The sequence below is a fragment of the Salmo salar genome, chromosome 23 (genome assembly GCF_965601325.2).
Source record: "Salmo salar chromosome 23, fSalSal1, whole genome shotgun sequence".
NCBI lineage: Eukaryota > Metazoa > Chordata > Actinopteri > Salmoniformes > Salmonidae > Salmo > Salmo salar.
The window spans coordinates 40,972,432-40,996,255 of NC_138313.1; the positions used below are offsets into that span (position 1 = coordinate 40,972,432).

Here is a 23,824-nt window from a genome sequence, read left to right on the forward strand (position 1 = left end):
TTCGTCTCATCTGATCAGAGTACCTTCTTCCATATGTTTGGGGAGTCTCCCACATGCCATTTGGCGAACACCAAACGTGTTTGCTTATTATTTTCTTCAAGCAATGGCTTTTTTCTGGCCACTCTTCCATAAAGATACTCCAATCTCCGCTGTGGAGCTTTGCAGCTCCTTCAGGGTTATCTTTGGTCTCTTTGTTGCCTCTCTGATTAATGCCCTCCTTGCCTGGTCCGTGAGTTTTGGTGGGCGGCCATCACTTGGCAGGTTTGTTTTGGTGCCATATTCTTTCCATTTAAAAAATAATTTATTTAATGGTGATCCGTGGGATGTTCAAACTTTCAGATATTTTTTTATAACCCAACCCTGATCTGTACTTCTCCACAACTTTGTCCCTGACCTGTTTGGAGAGCTCCTTGGCCTTCATGGTGCCGCTTGCTTGGTGGTGCCCCTTTCTTAGTGGTGTTGCAGACTCTGGGGCCTTTCAGAACAGGTGTATGTATACTGAGATCATGTGACAGATCATGTGACACTTAGCTTGCACACAGGTGGACTTTATTTAACTAATTATGTGACTTCTGAAGGTCATTGGTTGTACCAGATCTTATTTAGGGGCTTCATGGCAAAGGGGTTGAATACATATGCACGCACCACTTTTTTGAAATAAGTTATTTTTTGCATTTCACTTCACCAATTTGGACTATCCATTACTGTAAGTCCATTACTTGCAATTGTAAGTCCATTACTTGCAATACAAATAAAAATCTATTTAAATTACAGGTTGTAATGCAACAAAATAGGAAAAAACGGCAAGGGGAATTAATACTTTTGCAAGGCACTGTATCCTTGATTCTTATGCACAGAGTACACTGTACTTAAAAAAAGTCAAATAGTTTGTGCCTTCACTATGGGGGGAATCCCGACCCGAGTTAAGCACGTGTAAATGAAACGTAATTGACTTTTTATGCACTTTTCTCTCTAAATGTATTCTGACCTTGAACTTTAGCATTTGAATAGCATGCTATTTACCCGCTATTCGTTTGGGGTGGAGATCAAAGAAATAAAGGTGTGGCGGAGGTGTGTCTACAGACAAGCCGTATTCTGATCTAGACTTAATTCCCTCATAATTCACCTTTACGCACGATGAAACCATGAATAAGATTGAGCAACCTGTCAGTTCCAAGTGGAACGACATCTGCTCTCTTTGTTCCGATATAAATAACACCGTTCTCCATGCACTGTAATGTACAACTTCATAAGAGCTATTGATAAGAGCTAGCTAAATGAGTAAGCCGTTTGGATAAGGGGATGACAATTGTTTTTGATCTACATTATTTTACCTTATAATCGCTGGAGACAAATGTGAAACTAGTCATATGGCAGCAAACTGAAGCATATCAACATATCACCTTTTCCACACTGAAGTTTATGAAATGCTGGCCTTACAACTTGCAGAGATGAAATGTGGAGACCCAAGCTATTGGCTTCTGTATCCCTGCACAAATGACAGTATAGTGCCAAACCTACCGAGTTGATTTACGATTCATAGAATGTTTTAATTATATGCCCTGACTTTTCCCAATATATATTTTTTTGTTACAATTTGTATCTTGTTAAATATTAGCAACTATCGGTAGTCACCCTCAGTTATACCCACAAACATTTATAGCTGTCACTTTAGCTTTAGTTTCCTTACATTTTGCATCATTCCATTCCATTGTTAGTTTACCTTTCTTTCCTCCGTCCCGTTCGTGTGGTTGTTCCTGAGGATGGCTAGCAGTAGTGGTCCATAGTAGGCTAACGTATTACAAGTTGTGCAATCATTAGGGACATGTAGCCTATTGGAATCATTAGGGACATGTAGCCTATTGGAATCATTAGGGACATGTAGCCTATTGGAATCATTAGGGACATGTAGCCTATTGGAATCATTAGGGACATGTAGCCTATTGGAATCATTAGGGACATGTAGCCTATTGGAATCATTAGGGACATGTAGCCTATTGGAATCATTATGGACATGTAGCCTATTGGAATCATTAGGGACATGTAGCCTATTGGAATCATTATGGACATGTAGCCTATTGGAATCATTATGGAACACAGACCACACGTGCCTGGTTCACGATGACTGGACCGTTGTCATCACAGTTCCTTTATTACAGGATTATTAGGGTAGATTTATAGGGCTACTACATAGACTACTGTACAACCCCTATTGTAAAATGTTCTCACCTCCCAATATTTCATGGCTTAAACAATTGAATAAATATACAATATAGAACCATAACCCTTACCGTAACCATTTAAAATGTCAATTTCAATGGGGTAGGGATGACCTTAAATGTATTAAGGCCACTATGCATCCTCATTAGGTATGTCTGAATACCATCTACAGAGAAGTGTGTTGGACAGGCGTACACAAACACAGGATAACATACGCACTATACACACACATACACATTGATTTAGTACTGTAGATATGTGGTAGTGGTGGAGTAAGGGCCTGAGGGCACACAGTTGTGAAGTCTGTGAATGTATTGTAATATTTTTTTAATTGTATAAACTGCCTTCATTTTGCTGGACCCCAGGAAGAGCAGTTTCTGCCTTGGCAGCAGCTAATGGGGATCCATAATAAATACAAATACAAATGTTGGAAGTCTGAATCGTCCCCATTTGATTAAAACACATTTTATATTGCCATATGTGTGTTTTAAATGCAATAATACCAAAGAATCACAAGATAATTGGAGTATTCAAAGATTGAAGCTCACTATCAATGTAGGGATTCTCTAGTTACCAGAATTTCCCCACACCTCAACCTTTGTCAACCCAAAGCATCACTTGTCCTGGCTGTTTAAGATATACTCCATTTCCTCAGAGTTACTCCTGTGTTACTGTGAGGCAGAGCAGTCCCTTGTTGTGACAGGTCCTTTAAGTGTGACTGTGTGTGAATGTGCATGTGAACGTGTGTGTGTGTGTGTGTGTGTGTGTGTGTGTGTGTGTGTGTGTGTGCAGCCAGCGGTGAAATTAACCTATTTAGCAAGCACCCATTAATTCACTCCCGCTCCCACTGTTGCCCTTGGCCTTTCTTCTCATCCTTCCCCCTTTCAATATCCCTCTATTGTCCCCATCCATCTATAGAATAATTACATTATCCTCTTTTAAATCCTACACCTCCCCCTCTCCTCCTTTTAACCATCATCCTGCACCTCCCCCTCTCCTCCTTTTAACCATCATCCTACACCTCCTCCTCTCCTCCTTTTAACCATCATCCTACACCTCCTCCTCTCCTCCTTTTAACCATCATCCTACACCTCCTCCTATCCTCCTTTTAACCATCATCCTACACCTCCTCCTCTCCTCCTTTTAACCATCATCCTACACCTCCTCCACTCTCCTCCTTTTAACCATCATCCTACACCTCCTCCACTCTCCACACACACACACTTCTGCCTCACCGTGGCCATGTCTATAGAGGCTGTGGCTTCATCCATGATGAGGATGCTAGACTTCCTGACGAAGGCTCTGGCCAGACAGAAGAGCTGTCTCTGGCCCTGGCTGAAGTTCTCCCCTCCCTCCGTCACCATGGCGTCTGAAACACAACAAATATCATCACCTTCAACACATTGTTTTATAATACCGGACTGACGCTACTGTACTACACCTTACCTATCAGTAGCCTGAGATTTCTATTACAATGACGTTACATCACATAAATGTTGTTAAACTTGAAAATGGATTTGTCAACTCAGTGAAGTGATCTCCTTTTAACTGGCTGATCATTGATCAACATCTAATCCAACATTTAGCTGGAATGAATACCAGCAGAAACTGTAGGCCTGAGTAATACATCTCTCTGTCACTGTCCAGTGTGTATAACCACCACTCAAACGCACAAGCACACACTTTTTCTCAGTCATAACTGGAGTACATCATGTGAGAATTTCCTGCAGCCATTATTCCGCTAGAACAGAGAGAGAGAGAGAGAGTCTAAAGGTTAGAGATAGCTGCACTAACTAACATCATACAGCCACGATACAGAGTCTACTCTCAAGGCTAGAGCTAACTGTCCTAACACAGAGTCTACTCTCAAGGCTAGAACTAACTGTCCTAACACAGAGTCTACTCTCAAGGCTAGAGCTAACTGTCCTAACACACAGTCTACTCTCAAGGCTAGAGCTAACTGTCCTAACACACAGTCTACTCTCAAGGCTAGAGCTAACTGTCCTAACACACTGTCTACTCTAAAGGCTAGAGATAGTAGACTGATGTCAGGACAGCTATAAAGCCTAGTGCTAAATTCCACATGTTCCAACTGATCAGGCAATGTATGAGAGGACGAGAGATTGGTCAGGGCACCACTGCTCTCAAACCCACTCCATCTCTCAGTAAGGTTCATCTGGGGTCAACTCAGAGCGGGTGCTGCACAGATGTACTGCGTTCCAAACAATATAAATTGTTCTTCCAGTGATTGACATGATGAGACCGACACATCTATATATCATTAAGCACCAGCTCTCAGCTCATATCTCTGAACAAGTGTAGTGGAAGAATGAGAGAAAGTGATACTCGTGACTTGGTGGCGCTGAGGAATCAATACATCGTTTAGATGGATGGCTGTATATTTGCATCTCAATTTTCCAGGAATAGACGTTCCCATGAAGTCCTAGGGTCACTGACGCCAGGGGAGGTGTGAAGACTGATGGAAACTTGTATGGACTAAATGAATGTTACTGTGAATGAAATTGTCTAGATTGGATTGTTTGAAGAGTTCATAAAGAGCTACGAATTGTGATCTGTTTTATAGTTCCAAGTATTTTAATGTCACTTGCACAAGTACAGTGAACTGCCTTTCTTGCCAGCTCTAAACCCAACAATTTACTTTGTTTTGTTCTTCTTATTTGTTATATCTTGTGTGTTTTTGTTCTATCTTGTTATTTTTAGTATTACATTGTTTTTGATTACTGCATTGTTGGGATTAGAGCTTGTAAGAAAAGCATTTCATTGAACTTGTACAGTTGAAGTCAGAGGTTTACATACACCTTAGCCAAATACATTTAAACTCAGTTTCACAATTCCTGACATTTTATCCTAGTAAAAATTCCCTGCCTTAGGTCAGTTAGGATCACCACTTTATTTTAAGAATGTGAAATGTCAGAATAATAGTAGAGATAATTATTTCTTTCAGCTTTTATTTCTTTCATCACATTCCCAGTGGGTCAAACGTTTACATACACTCAATTAGTATTTGGTTGCCTTTAAATTGTTTAACTTGGGTCAAACATTTCAGGTAGCCTTCCACAAGCTTCCCACAATAAGTTGGGTGAATTTTGGCCCATTCCTCCTGACAGAGCTGGTGCAACTGAGTCAGGTTTGAAGGCCTCCTTGCTCGCACACGCTTTTTCAGTTCTGCCCACAAATGTTCTATAGGATTGAGGTCAGTGCTTTGTGATAGCCACTCCAATACCTTGACTTTGTTGTCCTTTAGCCATTTTACCACAACTTTGGAAGTATGCTTGGGGCCATTTTCCATTTGGAAGACCTATTTGCGACCAAGCTTTAACTTCCTGACTGATGTCTTGAGATGTTGCTTCAATATAGCCACATAATTTCCCACCTCATGATGCCATCTATTTTGTGAAGTGCACAGTCCCTCCTGCAGCAAATCACCCCCACAACATGATCCTGCCACACCCGGGCTTCACAGTTAGGATGGTGTTCTTTGGCTTGCAAGCCTCCCCCTTTTTCCTCCAAACATAACAATGGACATTATTGCCAAAAAGTTATATTTTTGTTTCATCAGACCAGAGGACATTTCTCCAAAAAGTACGATCTTTGTCCCCATGTGCAGTTGCAAACCGTAGTCTGGCTTTTTTATGATGGTTTTGGAGCAGTGGCTTCTTCCTTGCTGAGCAGCCTTTCAGGTTTTGTCGATATAGGACTCGTTTTACTGTGGATATATATACACTTTTGTACCTGATTCCTCCAGCATCTTCACAAGGTCCTTTGCTGTTGTTCTGGGATTGATTTGCACTTTTCACACCAAAGTACGTTCATCTCTAGGAGACAGAACGCGTCTCCTTCCTGAGCTGTATGACGGCTGCGTGGTCCCATGGTGTTTATACTTCAAATCAAATTTCAAATCAAATGTATTTATATAGCCCTTCTTACATCAGCTGATATCTCAAAGTGCTGTACAGAAACCCAGCCTAAAACCCCAAACAGCAAGCATTGCAGGTGTAGAAGCACTGTGGCTCGGAAAAACTCCCTAGAAAGGCCAAAACCTAGGAAGAAACCTAGAGAGGAACCAGGCTATGAGGGGTGGCCAGTCCTCTTCTGGCTGTGCCGGGTGGAGATTATAACAGCACATGGCCAAGATGTTCAAATGTTCATAAATGACCAGCATGGTCAAATAATAATAATCATAGTAGTTGTCGAGGGTTCAACAAGTCAGCATCTTATACTTGCGTACTATTGTTTGTACAGATGAACGTGGTACCTTCAGGCATTTGGAAATTGCTCCCAAGGATGAACCAGACTAGTGGAGGTCTACAAAGTCTTGGCTTATTTCTTTTGATTTTCCCATGACGTCAAGCAACGAGGCACTGAGTGTGAAGGTAGGCCTTCAAATACATCCACAGGTACACCTCCAATTGACTCAAATTATGTTAATTAGCCTATCAGAAGCTTCTAAAGCCATGACATAATTTTCTGGAATTTTCCAAGCTGTTTAAAGGCACAGTCACCTTAGTGTATGTAAACTTCTGACCCACTGGAATTGTGATACAGTGAATTATAAGTGAAATAATCTGTCTGTAACAATTGTTGGAAAAATTACTTGTGTCATGCACAAAGTAGATGTCCTAACCGACTTGCCAAAACTATAGTTTGTAAACAAGACATTTGTGGAGTGGTTGAAAAACGAGTTTAAATGACTCCAACATAAGTGTATGTAAACTTCTGACTTCAACTGTACATGTGACATTAAAACTTAGAACAATGCAGTAATCAATAACAATGTAGTACTAAAAATAACAAGGTAGAACAAAAACATACAAGATATAAAAAGAAGAAAAACACGATAAATAAGAAAGCTATATACAGGGTCAGTTCAAGTACCATATTTACAATGTGGAGTGATAGAGGTAGATATGTATAATGTTAAGGTGACTAGGTATCAGGATATATAATAAACAGAGTAGAAGCAGTGTATATGATGATTGTATATGAGTGGGTGTGTGTCGAGTCAGTATAAATGTGGAGCCCCTCCCCCCTTGGGAACAGGGATGATGGCGGTCACCTTAAAGCATGTGAGGATTACAGACTGGTGTCACATCTGCTCCTGCTACGCCCTCTGGTGTTCATCTGGTGTCTTCTTGACCTGCAGTTACTCCCCCTGTACACTCTCTCCCTCTCCCTCTGTGTGATTGTGTGGTTGGAGACAGGTGTGCTGTAGTCAGAGCAGATCCCTACCAGCTGCAACTCGTTCCATAATCAAGACCTCTACAAATACTCAGTCCTGCCACTTCCAGATCGTAATCTCTGTTCAGTCAGTTTATGATTCTAGTCATTTATGATTATTCAAGATCCTGTTACGCTGCTGTGCCTGTTTCCCTGCCTGACACCGTTTATCCTCTCATTGCATTTACCGCTCTGTCTTTGCGACCTCATTCTCCACATCTGGTTTTTCTGCAACTCATCTGAGCTTCTCCGGATCTGCACTCCATATCTCTCTGTGTAACGATACATATTTTGGTTCATTCATCCCTGTTTCCTCATCTGTTTGCTCTTGGGTTCCCCTGTGTCGCTCCGCCTAACAACTGAGCCAATAAGAGATTGAAAATGACTGTGAATATACCTGCCAGCTGTTCTGAGCATGCTCTGAGAAAGGCCCTGGAATACCGTTGAGTCCCGCGGCCATGCAGGTATTGACCTGATTAAAGACTTTACTCACTTCACCTTGGATCTCACACCCGGCATCATGTTGGTCAAAGCATGCATAAAATGCATCATGTTCGTCTGGTAGAGAGGCATCGTCGGGCAGATCTTTTTCATCCGTAATGGACTGTAGCCCCAGCCTTGTGTGGCGGTCAGTGGATCCTGCGTAATAGGATTCCACCTTCGTGTCCTTTTGACTTCTTGTACTTGCTCCTGTCCTCAGCCGTAGCCTCAGGGTTGTCTGTGATAGCTCTGTGTGCACTATCCCTGTCCTTAAGTTTAACGCCAACCTCTGTGTTAATCCAGGGCTTTTAATTGGGAAAGAAGTGAACCTTCAATGTGCTGACAACGTTGTCGTTGCATTTCCTAATAAAGCTGGTGACGGAGGTGGTTAGCTTGTCAATGTTATTGGCAGAGTCCTGAAACATATTCTAATCAGCGCTAGTATAGCAGTCCTGTAGGATAATCTCTGATTCTGGAGACCATATCTCAATGGAGCAAGTCAAGGGTAATTCTTGTTTGAGCTTCTGCTTGTAAACAGGAAGCAGGGGTACGGAGTCATGCTCTGATTTGCTGAATGGCGGACGAGGGAGGGCCTTGTATGCTTGCTTGTGGGTAGAATAACAGTGGTCTAGGACTTTATCGCCCCTAGTGGCGAGGGAGACGTGTTAATGGATATTGAGCATCGCGTGTCATTAATGACACGGAATTAAAATTGCCGGCAACCAGAACCAGCTTTTGGATGTACGTTTTCCTGCTTGTTTATATCCTCGTACAGTTCATTAAGTGCCAGCTTGTTATTTTTCTTATCCTGAGGTGAAATGTATACAACAGTCATGATAACAGGTGAAAACTACCTCGGGAGGTAGAAGGGTCGGCATTTGACCATCAGGTATTCCAAGACGGGTTAACAATGGGTCGACACTTGCACTGCTCGAATCAGTACACCTGTTGTTGATGAAGAGGCAAACCCCTACCCCCCTCGATTTCCCTGACTCCACTGTCCTGTCCGCCCGTTGAATGGAGAATCCATTGAGTTGAATAGCCATGGGGTGTATATACTGTAAGTCGAGATCAGGACAGATAAGTTGAAGCTGGAATTGAGGTAACTGCCGATCTGATGTTCAAAAGTACTTGTTCGATTGTAAATAAATGATAGAGGATACATCTTGGGAAAATAAAGTACAAAACAATCACAAAATAGCAAAGTTAGGTTGGAGCTTTCAAATCAGCCAGTACGGCACCATCGTATTGTACTGTAAGTGCTATGGACTTATTGTTACAGGGTTATTCTGTCTGCCGGACAGCGGTCAGTTCAGAGGAGCGACACATGGGTGCACGCCTACCATTTAGATAAGAATTGTGATGATTAGATCCAAGAATGCATGTGTTCTTGCCTTTTGTGTTTTCACGAGCAAAGTGCTAAGAAATGTTAATTCAGCTTGGGCGTGAGTTCCTGTTTGAATTTGGTATCATTTTTTTCTCTTAGATTATTCTGAATTGAAGACGCGTAACCACGTTAAGTCTTATTTAGTTGATAGTCATTTACTCTGGGTATTCTGTAATGTATTTCATGTACACTAATTGTTTGAGTTAATTCTTTCATGACTAATAAATCCTATTAGTTGAATTGAGTAGATGCATTCCTTGTTTTATAGAGTAATTACTTGATTGACTATACATTCAAAATGTGGTAGGTCTATTGGTAGTTATTTTCACTACACATAGTACATGCTTGCGTTCCTTCTTGACATCCCTGGTCTACTTGACTCAACTTCATGCTAGAACACTGGTTGCCAGGATTAGCTATTTGTATCTAGCCTCTGAATAATTGTATAACGGTGCTAGATAGACACATGTTGATACAACACCCATTCTGTTAAAGGTCTCCAAAGCACACACATCCCTGGGTTGCTCGTCTTATCAGTTCGCTGCAGCTAGCGACTGGAACGAGCTGCAAACAAACTCAAACTGGACAGTTTTATCTCAATCTCTTCATTCAAAGACTCAATCATGGACACTCTTACTGACATTTGTGGCTGCTTTGTGTGATGTATTGTTGTTTCTACCTTCTTGCCCTTTGTGCTGTTGTCTGTGCCCAATAATGTTTGTACCCTGTTTTGTGCTGCAACCATGTTGTGCTGCTGCCATGTGTTGCTACCTTGCTGTGTTGTCATGTGTTGCTGCCATGCTATGTTGTTGACTTAGGTCTCTCTTTAATGTAGTGTTGTCTCTCTTGTTGTGATGTGTTGTCCTATATTTTTATTTAATGTATTTTTAATCCCAGCCCCCGTCCCTGCAGGAGGCCTTTTGCCTTTTGGTAGGCCGTCATTGTAAATAAAAATGTGTTATTAACTGACTTGCCTAGTTAAATAAAATAAATAAAAAGAATTCCACCAACCTAAACAAGCTAGAACTTCAGAGCATGAACGCACACACACTCCTTACCCAGTCCTCCTGGTAAAGTCTTGACTACAGGTTTGAGCTGAGCGATCTCCAGAGCCTCCCACAGCATATCGTCTGTAGCCTTCATCTCTGGGTCCAGGTTAAACCTGATAAACACACACACACACACCTTACAACAGGGTCATAGGACTGGACCAGTAGAACAATCTAATACAATCCAGTTTATACAACAGGTGGGTCTAATCCCGAATGTTGATTGGTTAAAACCGCATAGTACATTTTAATAACATATACCAGTAGAATTTGATACAGGCTAACCTACTAGTTCAAATCCCACCGATGTACCGTGTGAAAGGAGTATGCATTATTTACTGTACCCGCCAGGACGTTTTCTATTGTTTCATCCAATTCATAGTATTCTTTCTTATATTAATTTTCTGTTTCTGTTGGGCTTGTTCTGGGTGCATCTACATCATGATAATGCTTTGGAGCGGTCCAAAAATAAATGACTAGTGTTGAGTTTTTCCAGAGATGCGTCTGGTTATCAGACACCTCCCAAGATGACACTCTCTGAAGTTTCAACAGTCGGCCAACTGACCCAGTTATAAGTAGCGTCTGTCTCTCTTTTCCCCTCGTAAAACAACTCACACCAGGCAGTGTGGCGTGGCTGCTGGGAGCACAACACTGCATTACTCTCAATACCTCAATACTTTTGGCTTAACTTCCTGTATGCTGTCTCAATGACCTTCACTCTTGGTACTACAGGCTTTTGTGCCAGCCCAGCCCTAGAACACCTGAATCAGCGAATACAGGTTTTGCTGATGAGTTGATTGATGGAATCATGTGTAATGGTGCTAGCCATGCTGAAGACACTGTTGCTCCTCCAGAACCAGGAGGGAAAAACACTGATCTAGATGAAACCGTAGTGTGGGGGTTCTCTTACCGGATGGTTCCGCTGAATAAGATGGGGTCCTGGAGGATGATGGAGAATCTAGACCTCAGAGTCTGCAGAGGCAGCTTGGCGATGTCAATGTCATCTATGATGATACGCCCTGTTTGGAGAGAAGACCGGCTATGTTAAAATGACCCCGTCAATAAACCTAAGTCCAATAAAAACTTTAGTTGTAGTATCATCATAGTAACAGTTGGCAGTGTTTACCCTCGAACATGTCGACCATGCGGAAGAAGGCCAAGGAGAAAGAAGACTTCCCACTTCCTGTCCTACCACAGATCCCCACCTGGAAACCACAGGAAGACAGTTTGTTTGATGGCACATCATCGTCGTCATCATCATCATCACTATCACTGCTCTACGCTGTCTTTCATTGGCTACAGTTAATTCCCTAAATTGTATTTTTTTCTCTCACTCCCCCATTCATTCTGTGTGACTGTATGTTACCTTCTGTCCAGGGCTGATGTGTGCGTTGACTTGTTTGAGGACAGGTTTCAGGATGGTGTCGTAACGCACACTCAGGTTCTGGATCTGAATCTCTCCTTGCCGTGGCCAGCCATCCGGCACCTGAGATGCAGCTAGAGGGAGGGAGTGAGAGGGAGAGACAGGTGAGACGGACAGGGAGAGGGAGAGACAGGTGAGATGGACAGAGAGAGGGAGAGACAGGTGAGAGGGACAGAGAGAGGGAGAGACGGACAGAGAGAGGGAGAGACGGACAGAGAGAGGGAGATACAGGTGAGACGAACAGGGAGAGACAGAGAGACAGGTGAGACGGACAGGGAGAGACAGGTGAGACGGACAGTGAGAGGGAGAGACAGGTGAGACGGACAGAGAGAGGGAGAGACAGGTGAGACGGACAGAGAGAGGGAGAGACAGGTGAGACGGACAGAGAGAGGGAGAGACAGGTGAGACGAACAGGGAGAGACAGAGAGACAGGTGAGACGGACAGGGAGAGACAGGTGAGACGGACAGGGAGAGACGGGTGAGACGGACAGGGAGAGACGGGTGAGACGGACAGGGAGAGACGGGTGAGACGGACAGGGAGAGACGGGTGAGACGGACAGGGAGAGGGAGAGACAGGTGAGACGGACAGGGAGAGACGGGTGAGACGGACAGGGAGAGACGGGTGAGACGGACAGGGAGAGACGGGTGAGACGGACAGGGAGAGGGAGAGACAGGTGAGACGGACAGAGAGAGGGAGAGACAGGTGAGATGGACAGAGAGAGGGAGAGACAGGTGAGATGGACAGAGAGAGGGAGAGACAGGTGAGAGGGACAGAGAGCGGGAGAGACAGGTAAGAGGGACAGAGAGAGGGAGAGACAGGTGAGATGGACAGAGGGAGGGAGAGACAGGTGAGACGGACAGAGAGAGGGAGATACAGGTGAGACGGACAGAGAGAGGGAGATACAGGTGAGACGGACAGAGAGAGGGAGATACAGGTGAGACGGACAGAGAGAGGGAGATACAGGTGAGACGGACAGTGAGAGGGAGAGACGGACAGTGAGAGGGAGAGACAGGTGAGATGGACAGAGAGAGGGAGAGACAGGTGAGAGGGACAGGGAGAGACAGGTGAGACGGACAGAGAGAGGGAGAGACCGGTGAAAGGGACAGAGTGAGGGAGAGACCAGTGAGACACGGGTGAGAGGGGGAAAAAGTAGAATAGAGAGAACTGCACTGTGGGGACAAGTAATACTGGGATGTCCCATGTTCCACTGTCCTTCATAAATTTCAAGCCAGGTTGGGAATAAGCCTTAAAGATGGAATCTGCGGTAGGGGGAAACAGCGCCGCTGGCCACCATTGTTTTTGTAGCAGAGCTGAGGAGCGTTGTGCAGCATGTTAAAAACATTGCGTATGTATTGTGCTCTTCTATCAAGCGTGCAATGATGTCAGAGGGGAAAAAACTGTGTTTGTTGTTTGCAGGAACTTCTTTGTTGGCGTAATATCGCAAATGGTTGTGGCTTTTTCACCACTAAGGATTCCAGCTTTAACTTCATTACTCAGGACCTGAACCATCCAAGCGTGCCCGAGACATAGGCAGTAGTTAAATTGAGCCAGAACTACCTGGTTTGGGCTGGATCTAGGGTTAGGGTTGTGTTTGTGGCTAGGGTTAGGGTTGTGGCTAGGGTTAGGGTTGTGTTTGTGGCTAGGGTTAGGGTTGTGGCTAGGGTTAGGGTTTTGGCTAGGTTTAGGGTTGTATTTTTGGTTAAGGTTAGGGTTGTGTTAAGTTGTGCTAAGAGATGACTAGGATTAGAGTTAGGCCTGGAGCTAAGAGGTAGTACTGTACTAGGGTTAGAGTTAGGCCTGGAGCTAAGAGGTAGTACTGTACTAGGGTTAGAGTTAGGCCTGGAGCTAAGAGGTGGTACTGTACTAGGGTTAGAGTTAGGCCTGGAGCTAAGAGGTAGTTCTGTACTAGGGTTAGAGTTAGGTCTGGAGCTAAGAGGTGGTTCTGTACTAGGATTAGAGTTAGGCCTGGAGCTAAGAGGTAGTACTGTACTAGGGTTAGAGTTAGGTCTGGAGCTAAGAGGTAGTACTGTACTAGGGTTAGAGTTAGGCCTGGAGCTAAGAGGTAGTACTGTACTAGGGTTAGAGTTAGGCCTGGAGCTAAGAGGTAGTACTGTACTAGGGTTAGAGTTAGGTCTGGAGCTAAGAGCTGGTATTGTACTAGGATTAGAGTTAGGCCTGGAGCTAAGAGGTGGTACTGTACTAGGATTAGAGTTAGGCCTGGAGCTTAGAGGTAGTTCTGTACTAGGGTTAGAGTTAGGTCTGGAGCTAAGAGGTAGTACTGTACTAGGGTTAGAGTTAGGTCTGGAGCTAAGAGGTAGTACTGTACTAGGATTAGAGTTAGGTCTGGAGCTAAGAGGTAGTACTGTACTAGGGTTAGAGTTAGGTCTGGAGCTAAGAGGTAGTACTGTACTAGGGTTAGAGTTAGGTCTGGAGCTAAGAGGTAGTACTGTACTAGGGTTAGAGTTAGGTCTGGAGCTAAGAGGTAGTACTGTACTAGGGTTAGAGTTAGGCCTGGAGCTAAGAGGTAGTACTGTACTAGGGTTAGAGTTAGGTCTGGAGCTAAGAGGTGGTTCTGTACTAGGATTAGAGTTAGGTCTGGAGCTAAGAGGTAGTACTGTACTAGGATTAGAGTTAGGTCTGGAGCTAAGAGGTGGTTCTGTACTAGGATTAGAGTTAGGTCTGGAGCTAAGAGGTGGTTCTGTACTAGGATTAGAGTTAGGTCTGGAGCTAAGAGGTGGTTCTGTACTAGGATTAGAGTTAGGTCTGGAGCTAAGAGGTAGTACTGTACTAGGATTAGAGTTAGGTCTGGAGCTAAGAGGTGGTTCTGTACTAGGATTAGAGTTAGGTCTGGAGCTAAGAGGTAGTACTGTACTAACCCATCAGTCCCTCGTAGTTCTCAGGCTCAGTCTTCAGCAGGCCGTTGATCCTCTTGACTGAACCCAGCTGAACCTCCATGTCTGCCAGGTTACGCACCATCCAGTTCAGGTAGTTAGATACCTGGGACACAGAGACACAGACAGATGAGACAGCATTATTATAGACATGTATAGACAGACAAGTACTGTAACAGGAAGGAGGAGAGAGGTTTCACTGGTTTAGAGCCTCAACCTCTTGCCTGACGACTCATCCTGAATTCAGCTGCTCTATTGATTGTTCAGTAAATTCAGTCTGAAACTGACATCCTAGAAATCGTTTGTGCGGATTTCAAATTCATCAGCGATTGGATCTTCTCTAACAAATCTAACCAATAAGAGTATCAAAGTTATCATGTAGGCCGGCTTTGGCCTACAACCCATCGGTTTCTGGGACCAATCAGAACAGTCAGAATGTGTTCCATTCTATAAGACGTCGGGGAGATCAAATCCAGACTCATCATGGAGAAGAAACACAAGTGGGCGTGCCATTTGGCCGGAGCCATGTGGACAGGTAGTCACGCAACTCAGTCTCAGTCTTTCATTGAGAAATGTGTGACTACATTAGATCTTTGACCTTAGACACACACACACACCACACACACACACACACACCCCAGAGCGGTCCTCACCATGAGTGCGTAGGTGAGTCCTAGTCCCACCAGGCCAGTGGAGAGGTGGTTGTACAGAGAGTTGCTGATGGAGGCCACGGCTGCTATCAGAACAACACAGGCTCCTACATACTCCTATAGAGGAACAGCATACATAGTCACCACACACAAACCTATATACACTTTCAGAGAAATCAAACAGTCAAAACTATATAGTCCAATAGAAATACAAAAAAAAAATGCTCAGTTAAATCCATAGAATCCTGTCATATTCAAAATTCCCATAGAGGGAGCAGTCACCCAATAGAATGAGAGCAGGTGTAATAACTTGCTCAACATGAACCATGCCTTAGAAACACCACACAGACAAGAGTAACCATGCCTTAGAAACACCACACAGACAAGAGTAACCATGCCTTAGAAACACCACACAGACAAGAGTAACCATGCCTTAGAAACACCACACAGACAAGAGTAACCATGCCTTAGAAACACCACACAGACAAGAGTTCAGTAGAGCAGAATGCACTATAGAGTACACCTCATTACCATGCGGACCTCTAGCCAGCGATTGGCTGCTGTGAGGAAGAGAGAGGCGATGTTGTTGGCATCAGTATACTCCAATAACCTCTGTCTGAACCTGGACTCGTACCTGGAGGAGAGACAATCACAGAGTAATATGTGTAAGTGGAGAAACACACAACCGCCTCGCTGGTCCCGATCAAAATGGATGTTGTTTAGAAAATCTTTACCTGAATGCCCGGATGGTGGTGAGGCCCTCCACTGTCTCTGAGAAGTGGGACAGGAGAGGGAGCTGGGTACTATCCTCCAACTGCTGGAGGTCCCTGACCAGAGAGAGGGGGAGGGGAGGGGGGAGAATAGGTCGAGAGAGAGAAAGAGAGAGGGGGGGAGAAAATAGGTAGAGCGAGAGAGAGAGAAAGAGAGGGGGAGAGAGACGGGAAGAAAGGGAGAGAGAGAGAAGGGAGAGAGAGAGAGGTGGGGAGAAAATAGGTAGAGCGAGAGAGAGAGAAAGAGACGGGAAGAAAGGGAGAGAGAGAGAAGGGAGAGCGAGAGAGAGATAAAAGATATAGAAATGGACAGACAGAGAAAAAGGGGAGACATACTGTAACTAGCCCAGATGAGAACACTGCCCTTTGAATAAACTGAAGCAAAACAAGTGACAGAGATATAAAAAAAAATATCCCAAACCAAGCGCTCACCTGGAGGCAACCCGGAAGTACTTCTGTATGAAGTAGCAGGCGATAGCCAGGGGCACCAGCGCAATGAGGAACACAGGGGTCACATAGGAGATAACCCCCAGCGCCGACACACACAGCAGGGTGGAGCGACTCAGACACTCCAGGGTGGCAGGGATGTGCTGGGGATACAGCCACCAGTGAAACATTACATTACTACCATCTACCAGGAAAAGCAACCAAAGATTTCACAGGCAAGAGCTACTTCGAAAACCATGAGGAAAAATAAGCAAAGTCTATTTGAGATTCATAGAATTTGAAAGTTCCAAGTCAGTATGGTTGAGGCTACTTCTAGTGTTAACACAGAGAGAGGGTGGTGTTGCAATACCTGATCTATAGTGTTGGTGTCAGAGGAGAACCTGTTGAGGATGTTGCCCAGGGGAGTGGTCTCAAACAGCCTGAAAGAGACAACCACACAGATCAACTATACCATAGTTTTATATCTTACTTTATTGTCCCTGAAAGTTGTCACGTTTTTTAAGCTTTTTACTGTTCGAGACGTACACCCTCAAGTGGAAGGATGAAGCTGCTGGTATATCATCAATGTTTCTGTTACAAATTCTATTCCTCTGAGGGTTTTGAGGAATTGAATTTGAAAACAAGAAGACAATGAAAGTGATTAGCCTTCTTGGCTGCCACCTTATCTAAAATTGTTCCGTACAGAGCCCCGACCACAAGGTCATTAGTTGTCTGTGATCTGGCGTCGCCGTGGTTTCAATGTGTGGAAGGCAGATGGACCTCTGGGTAATGGGGCGGTTCATAATGTATACAGTGTCTTACCTCGCTCCCAAGGATGATCGATTGTTACATACACACACACACAAACACATCGCTCTCTCACATGATGCGCACACACACACACACCTTTACCTCATAGGTGCCAGTATGATCTTGCTGAGCAGGTTGTGGTGTAGTTCTTTGGCCACTCTCAGGCCTGTCCACTCTACAGCCACAGAGGTGACCAGACACAGAACGATGCCCAGACAGCACAGCACACTAAACACTGACAGGTACCACGAGTGGCTGAAACCACACTCCTACAGAGGGGAACACAGGGGAAATAGGCTTGGTTAGAGAGCAGTGTGTGTCACACTCTGGGTTCATTAGAGAACGTATCACAAACCAAAATAACATCACACCCCTTCTCTCTCACACCAATACTTAGTTCCTTCTGAGAATAACTGGAGTCTGTCTGTCTGTCTGTCTGTCTGTCCTTCAGGTGAACTAATTATTCAGCTGAACTTTTCCAATAATGGGCCTGACAGAATGACTGGGATTCTAATTCAAGGTCAAAGACAACTCAAGGGGCCTCTGTGAGGAGAGGAGTTGGTGTGCAGACTCAAGTGCTAATAATGATATTACATTACAATAACATTTGGAAAGATACTTTCTAAATAACCAAATATTATCAATTTTTATAATCAAATGTAGGAACTGGGTTCAGCCCTACTGACAAGTGACCACTTTTATAAAATCAAAGCTCTGAGGTAGTGTAACCAACTAGCCCAATGAGCTAAAGCCTTGGCTATAGCACAGGGAGCTAAGACAAGTCATCAGGTCCCAGGCTTTAATGCACACACTCACAGCAACATTTTCTAGGTGCTTGATTAACCAAAAAGTACACAGAAAATACAATTAGTCTATAGGGAGGAGGTAATTGAACTGGAATTGTGGTGCCAGGACAACAAGCTCTCCCTCAACGTCAGCAAAACAAAGGCGTTGTGTGTAGACTTCAGGAAATAGAGGCGGGAACATGCCTCGATCCACATCAACGGGACTGCAGTAGAGAGAGTCAGCCGTATTAAGTTCCTCAGTGTCCACATCACAGTGAACATGACATGGACCAACACCACCACCACTCTTGTCAAGAGGGCTCAAGCAGGGCCTCGACTTCCTAAGTCGGCTGAAGAAATTCGGCATGCCACCCCGGGTCCTCTTCAAAAACAACCACTGTACCACCGAGAGCTTCCTGACCGGTTGCATCACGACCTGGTACGGGAATTGCTCCGTCCACAACCGCAAGGCCCTCCAGTGAGTGGTGAAGGCTGCCCAGTACATCACTGGGACCGTGCTCACACCCTTCCAGGACATCTACACTGGGATCTATGCTCCCAACCCAGCCACGAGCTGTTTCCCTTACCGTCGGGCAGACCATATCATAGCTTGAGGTCGGATACTAACAGGCTCAGATACAGTTCCCATCTACAAGCCATCAGACTGCTGAACACTTGAACTGACCACCTGCTCTGATTCTCTGCACCTTAGCACACGTGAACTCGCGCACACACGCACGCACGCAAGCATCACATCTGCTGGTACCAGACTCTTAATATGATTTGTAAATACTGTACAATTTACACACTTGCCCCCCAATCCCCCCTTCCCCAAAACGCGTGTAAATATTGGACTATAAATTGTGTCTTCCTGTATTATACTTATGCTAAAATGTTTATTCTATTCTACTGAGCCATTTACTTTATGTTCCTATTCTTATCTTTTATTATTTATTATTGTTGTTGGATTGTCCAGAAGGAACCTGCAACTAAGCATTTCGTTGGTAGGTGTATACCGTACATTCGACTTATACAACCTTAAACTTCCAACAGTGTTTGAAAATCACGTTTTTAAAATGTTTTATCTTTTCATGATGCCATCGGGTAGAACTTTTTAACTTTATGTTTTAGGGTACAACAAGTAGAAATGTGCCTTTTCACAAATGCAGACCATGGTATTGTGCAGGAGATAATGAAAATTAGGTTGAAAAGTGGTGGAATTGCCCTTCAATCTACAGTCATGGCCAAAGGTTTTGAGAATGACACAATATTCATTTTCACAAAGTCTGCTGCCACAGTTTGTATGATGGCAATTTGCATATACTCCAGAATGTTAGGAAGAGTGATCAGATGAATTGCAATTAATTGCAAAGTCCCTCTTTGCCATGCAAATGAACTGAATCCCCAAAATCATTTCCACTGCATTTCAGCCGTGCCACAAAAGAACCAGCAGACATTATGTCAGTGATTCTCTCGTTAACACAGGTGTGAGTGTTGACGAGGACAAGGCTGGAGATCACTCTGTCATGCTGATTGAGTTCGAATAACAGACCGGAAGCTTGAAAAGGAGGGTAGTGCTTGGAATCATTGTTCTTCCTCTGTCAACCATGGTTACCTGCAAGGAAACACGTGCCACCATCATTGCGTTGCACAAAAAAGGGCTTCACCGGCAAGGATATTGCTGCCAGTAAGATTGCACCTAAATCAACCATTTATCGGATCATCAAGAACTTCAAGGAGAGCGGTTCAATTGTTGTGAAGAAGGCTTCAGGGCGCCCAAGAAAGTCCAGCAAGCGCCAGGACCGTCTCCTAAAGTTGATTCAGCTGTGGGATCAGGGCACCACCAGTACAGAGCTTGCTCAGGAATGGCAGCAGGCAGGTGTGAGTGCATCTGCACACACAGTTAGGCGAAGACTTTTGGAGGATGGCCTGATGTCAAGAAGGGCAGCAAAGAAGCCACTTCTCTCCAGGAAAAACATCTGGGACAGACTGATATTCTGCAAAAGGTACAGGGATTGGACTGCTGAGGACTGGGACAAAGTCATTTTGTCTGATGAATCCCCTTTCCGAATGTTTGGGGCATCCGGAAAAAAAAGCTTGTCCGGAGAAGACAAGGTGAGTGCTACCATCAGTCCTGTGTCATGCCAACAGTAAAGCATCCTGAGACCATTCATGTGTGGGGTTGCTTCTCAGCCAAGGGAGTGGGCTCACTCACAATTTTGCCTAAGAACACAGCCATGAATAAAGAATTGTACCAACACATCCTCCAAGAGCAACTTCTCCCAACCATCCAGGAACAATTTGGTGACAAACAATGCCTTTTCCAGCATTATGGAGCACCTTGCCATAAGGCAAAAGTGATAACTAAGTGGCTCGGGGAACAAAACATCGATATTTTGGGTCCATGGCCAGGAAACTCCCCAGAACTTGTGGTCAATCCTCAAGAGGCGGGTGGACAAACAAAAACCCACAAATTCTGACAAACTCCAAGCATTGATTATGCAAGAATGGGCTGCCATCAGTCAGGATGTGGCCCAGAAGTTAATTGACAGCATGCCAGGGCGGATTGCAGAGGTCTTGAAAAAGAAGTGTCAACACTGCAAATATTCACTCTTTGCATCAACTTCATGTAATTGTCAATAAAAGCCTTTGACACTTATGAAATGCTTGTAATTATACTTCAGTATTCCATAGTACCATCTGACAAAAATATCTAAAGACACTGAGGCAGCAGACTTTGCGAAAATTAATATTTGTGTCACTCAAAACTTTTGTCCACGACTGTACATACTGTATGCGGATGAGACTGAATGTAGCTCAAGAGCAACACACACACACACACACACCGTCTGGGACCATTACTTTGAGGTCAGAAGTACTGCACTTAACTCAACATGTGTTGTTTTCTAACATTATCTTATGGTCCTATTTCAACTGTATATATGAAATGAATGCTGTACTTAGCAGGAATTATCATGTAAACAACCATTTCTAATCAAATCAAATTTTATTTGTCACATGCGCCGAATACAACAGGTGTACACCGTACAGTGTAGACCTTTATAAGGTACTGTACTGTAAATAGTGGTCTGTAGAATAAAACATAACCACCGTTTATTCAAAGCACATTGCCGTTTGGTTTAGTAGGACCAAATTGACCCCTGACCTGAGCAACGGTGCAGTTTCTCCCGGTAGAGTACATCTTGGCAGTGATGACGTGGGAGGTCCAGTGGGCCAACCAGTAGTCGATGGCAACCATGAGGGTGTGTTTGAAGAGCTGTGATAGGAGGAGCAGCGGCAGGAGGAGGAGCCCTGCAGAGGACAGGTAGACCCCACAGGAGCGCCAGGGGATGGTGGTGCGGTGACGCATGGCCTGGGACAGGCTGTCATCCTCCTCACTTTCCACAGACTCTTCTGGAAGGACAGAGACGTGTGAGAGAGGGATAGGCAGAGAGAGAGAGAAACAGTGAAAGAGAGAGGTGGATGAGAAAGAGATATAGCTCACAGGAGGTTGGTGTCACCTTAATTGGGGAGGACGTGCTCGTGGTAATGGCTGGAGCGGAATGAGTGGAACGGTATCAAATACATCAAACACATGGTTTGATGCCATTCCATTCGCGCCGTTCCAGACATTATTATGAGCAGTCCTCTCCTCAGCTGCCTCCACTGATATAGCTGTAGCTACAGAACAGGCAAGGATTCAGTACTGTATTGATCCGTCATTTGTTTCCTGATGGGCAAAACAAATCCTCATACTCGTGTCGGGTGTTGGGTTAAGGTTAGAGTAGGGCAGCAGAGAGCAGATAGAACACATTGGTCATGGTGAGTGAAGTACTGCTCCTCCCCTGATCTAAATATACATCATATCAGCAAGCAAACCTGATGACTGCATGGGCGCCTACATGTCTACGGGACAGGCCACAGGGAGAGAGGGATAGAGGGAGAGAAAGAGCGAGGGGTGGAGAGAGAGGAAGAGAAAGGGGATGGAAACTGGGAAGAATGGAGTCTTCAAGCTACAAGCCAATAGGAGCAACATGGACATAGCGTAGGATCTACATGGGAAGTAGCAAGGAGTGTAGTTGCAGCACGATGCTACAGACTGGTCACAACTGGTCACGACGTCACCACTCAGTAAAACCATGCAGTCGGCCCTACTTCGGCTTAAAGAGCAGCAACACTCTGTGCTGGGGATACCTCACGAGTCCACACCGGGGTGCCACCAGAACACAGGTGACAAAGCAGAACAAAGAATCAAGAGCACAGTATCACCACCAAGACACTGTCACAACAACACGGACAGACACAAAAACCAACCAGACTCAGAGTGGGATGCAGTTGCCTAGATGCTGATCTAGGGTCAGTAATGTGGAGGAGGTAATGATGGGGGAAGGTAGCTGATCCTAGATCTGTGCCTAAAGAAAACTTCTATCAAGACATCAGAGCAGAGAGACACACTCAGGCCTTGTCCCAATACTCTCTAAACCAGTGTGGGACTCTGGTCCTAGGGAGCAGCAGTGTGCTGGTTTTCCTGTTTCCCGCTGGTACTTTATTCTAGTAGCAATGGTGTTGATTCTTCACCTAGTTTCCCAGGCCTAAACCAGTTGTTGGTTTAAGGGAAAGGATGAAAACCAGCAGACAGTGTGGCAACCAAGGACCAGATCCCCCTGCCCCTTCCTTTTCAACAGATCTTAAAGACATAGAGCCTTTGCCCCAGGACTTGACCAGTCCGTGTCTTTTACAGATCAGTGGTGAATGGTGATAAAGAAAGAGGATGAGAAAATAAGGCCATTGATGAGGACTACTACTGGACCACAGACAGGATCAACACACATGATTAGTTCCACAGTAGGTTCAGAGACTGACACAAGGATCGGAAACTGTGGATGCATCACATTTTAGAGACAGAGGATAAATTCATAAAATGTTACCACCCAGTAAATATATATCTCCTGTAATTTTTGGAGTCTGCACAAACAAAGCATACAAAAGGAAATAGCAATGATGCTAACCCCCTAGTTCCCATCAGAGAGTGATTGACAGCCCGGGGTACCTCAGTCTCATGGGGAGGTTTGTGAACTTTGACCTCTCACCTTCATGCTCCTCCTCAGTCGTGGCAGCTTCCTTGGAGTACATCGCCCTCCGCAGGTTCTTACGCTCCAACACCGTCATGCTCTCAGCCACTGTCTCCTGGAACAGACAGGCATCAGTTTCTACTGAAGTAGTTTGCCGAAATAGACTTGACCAGATGAATTTAAAACAAAGCAGGAAATGAGGACCCAGAAAGAGCAAGCTCAGTACAAACACATTACTATTGCTCATCAGTTGCGACAATATCACCACTTTGGCTCTATCTGTCATTGCTATCTTTAGACACATGGCCTGGTACCTTCTCAAACTCCCCGTCCTGCCGGTGCATCAGGGTCTTCCACTGTTCAAACAGCTTAGGATCAGAGTTCTGGATGTCTTTCAGAGTCCCCTCGGTCTGAATGGTGCCATCCTTCATCGCTATGATCTGACCGAGGAACGGAGAGAAAGAGATAAAGAGGTGAATTAACCAGTGGCTCATTTCTAATAGCAAAACGTTGTCTATAGACGTACGCACGCACACACAATTACACACCTTTTTTTACTATCCTTGTGGGGACCAAACAATTGATTCCCATTCAAAATCCTATTTCCCCTAAACCTAATCCC

The 23,824-nt window shown here is 44.6% G+C and overlaps 1 protein-coding gene across 2 annotated transcripts in view; it reads right to left on the reverse strand.

The window, feature by feature from the left end:
* LOC106584588 (ATP-binding cassette sub-family C member 8) overlaps positions 1 to 23,824 on the reverse strand; it is a 179,251-nt gene that overhangs the window by 2,607 nt on the left and 152,820 nt on the right. For both annotated transcript variants that reach the window (XM_082968119.1, XM_082968118.1), the window contains exons 23-37: positions 23,517 to 23,642; positions 23,221 to 23,317; positions 21,297 to 21,544; positions 17,448 to 17,614; positions 16,906 to 16,975; positions 16,542 to 16,699; positions 16,074 to 16,166; positions 15,871 to 15,973; positions 15,343 to 15,456; positions 14,675 to 14,795; positions 11,741 to 11,871; positions 11,501 to 11,579; positions 11,285 to 11,393; positions 10,384 to 10,487; positions 3,456 to 3,589 (exon numbers count right to left, since the gene is read on the reverse strand). In XM_082968119.1, coding sequence (XP_082824245.1) covers positions 3,456 to 3,589; positions 10,384 to 10,487; positions 11,285 to 11,393; positions 11,501 to 11,579; positions 11,741 to 11,871; positions 14,675 to 14,795; positions 15,343 to 15,456; positions 15,871 to 15,973; positions 16,074 to 16,166; positions 16,542 to 16,699; positions 16,906 to 16,975; positions 17,448 to 17,614; positions 21,297 to 21,544; positions 23,221 to 23,317; positions 23,517 to 23,642 — 1,854 coding nt within the window. The remainder of the gene's footprint in view (positions 1 to 3,455; positions 3,590 to 10,383; positions 10,488 to 11,284; positions 11,394 to 11,500; positions 11,580 to 11,740; positions 11,872 to 14,674; positions 14,796 to 15,342; positions 15,457 to 15,870; positions 15,974 to 16,073; positions 16,167 to 16,541; positions 16,700 to 16,905; positions 16,976 to 17,447; positions 17,615 to 21,296; positions 21,545 to 23,220; positions 23,318 to 23,516; positions 23,643 to 23,824) is intronic.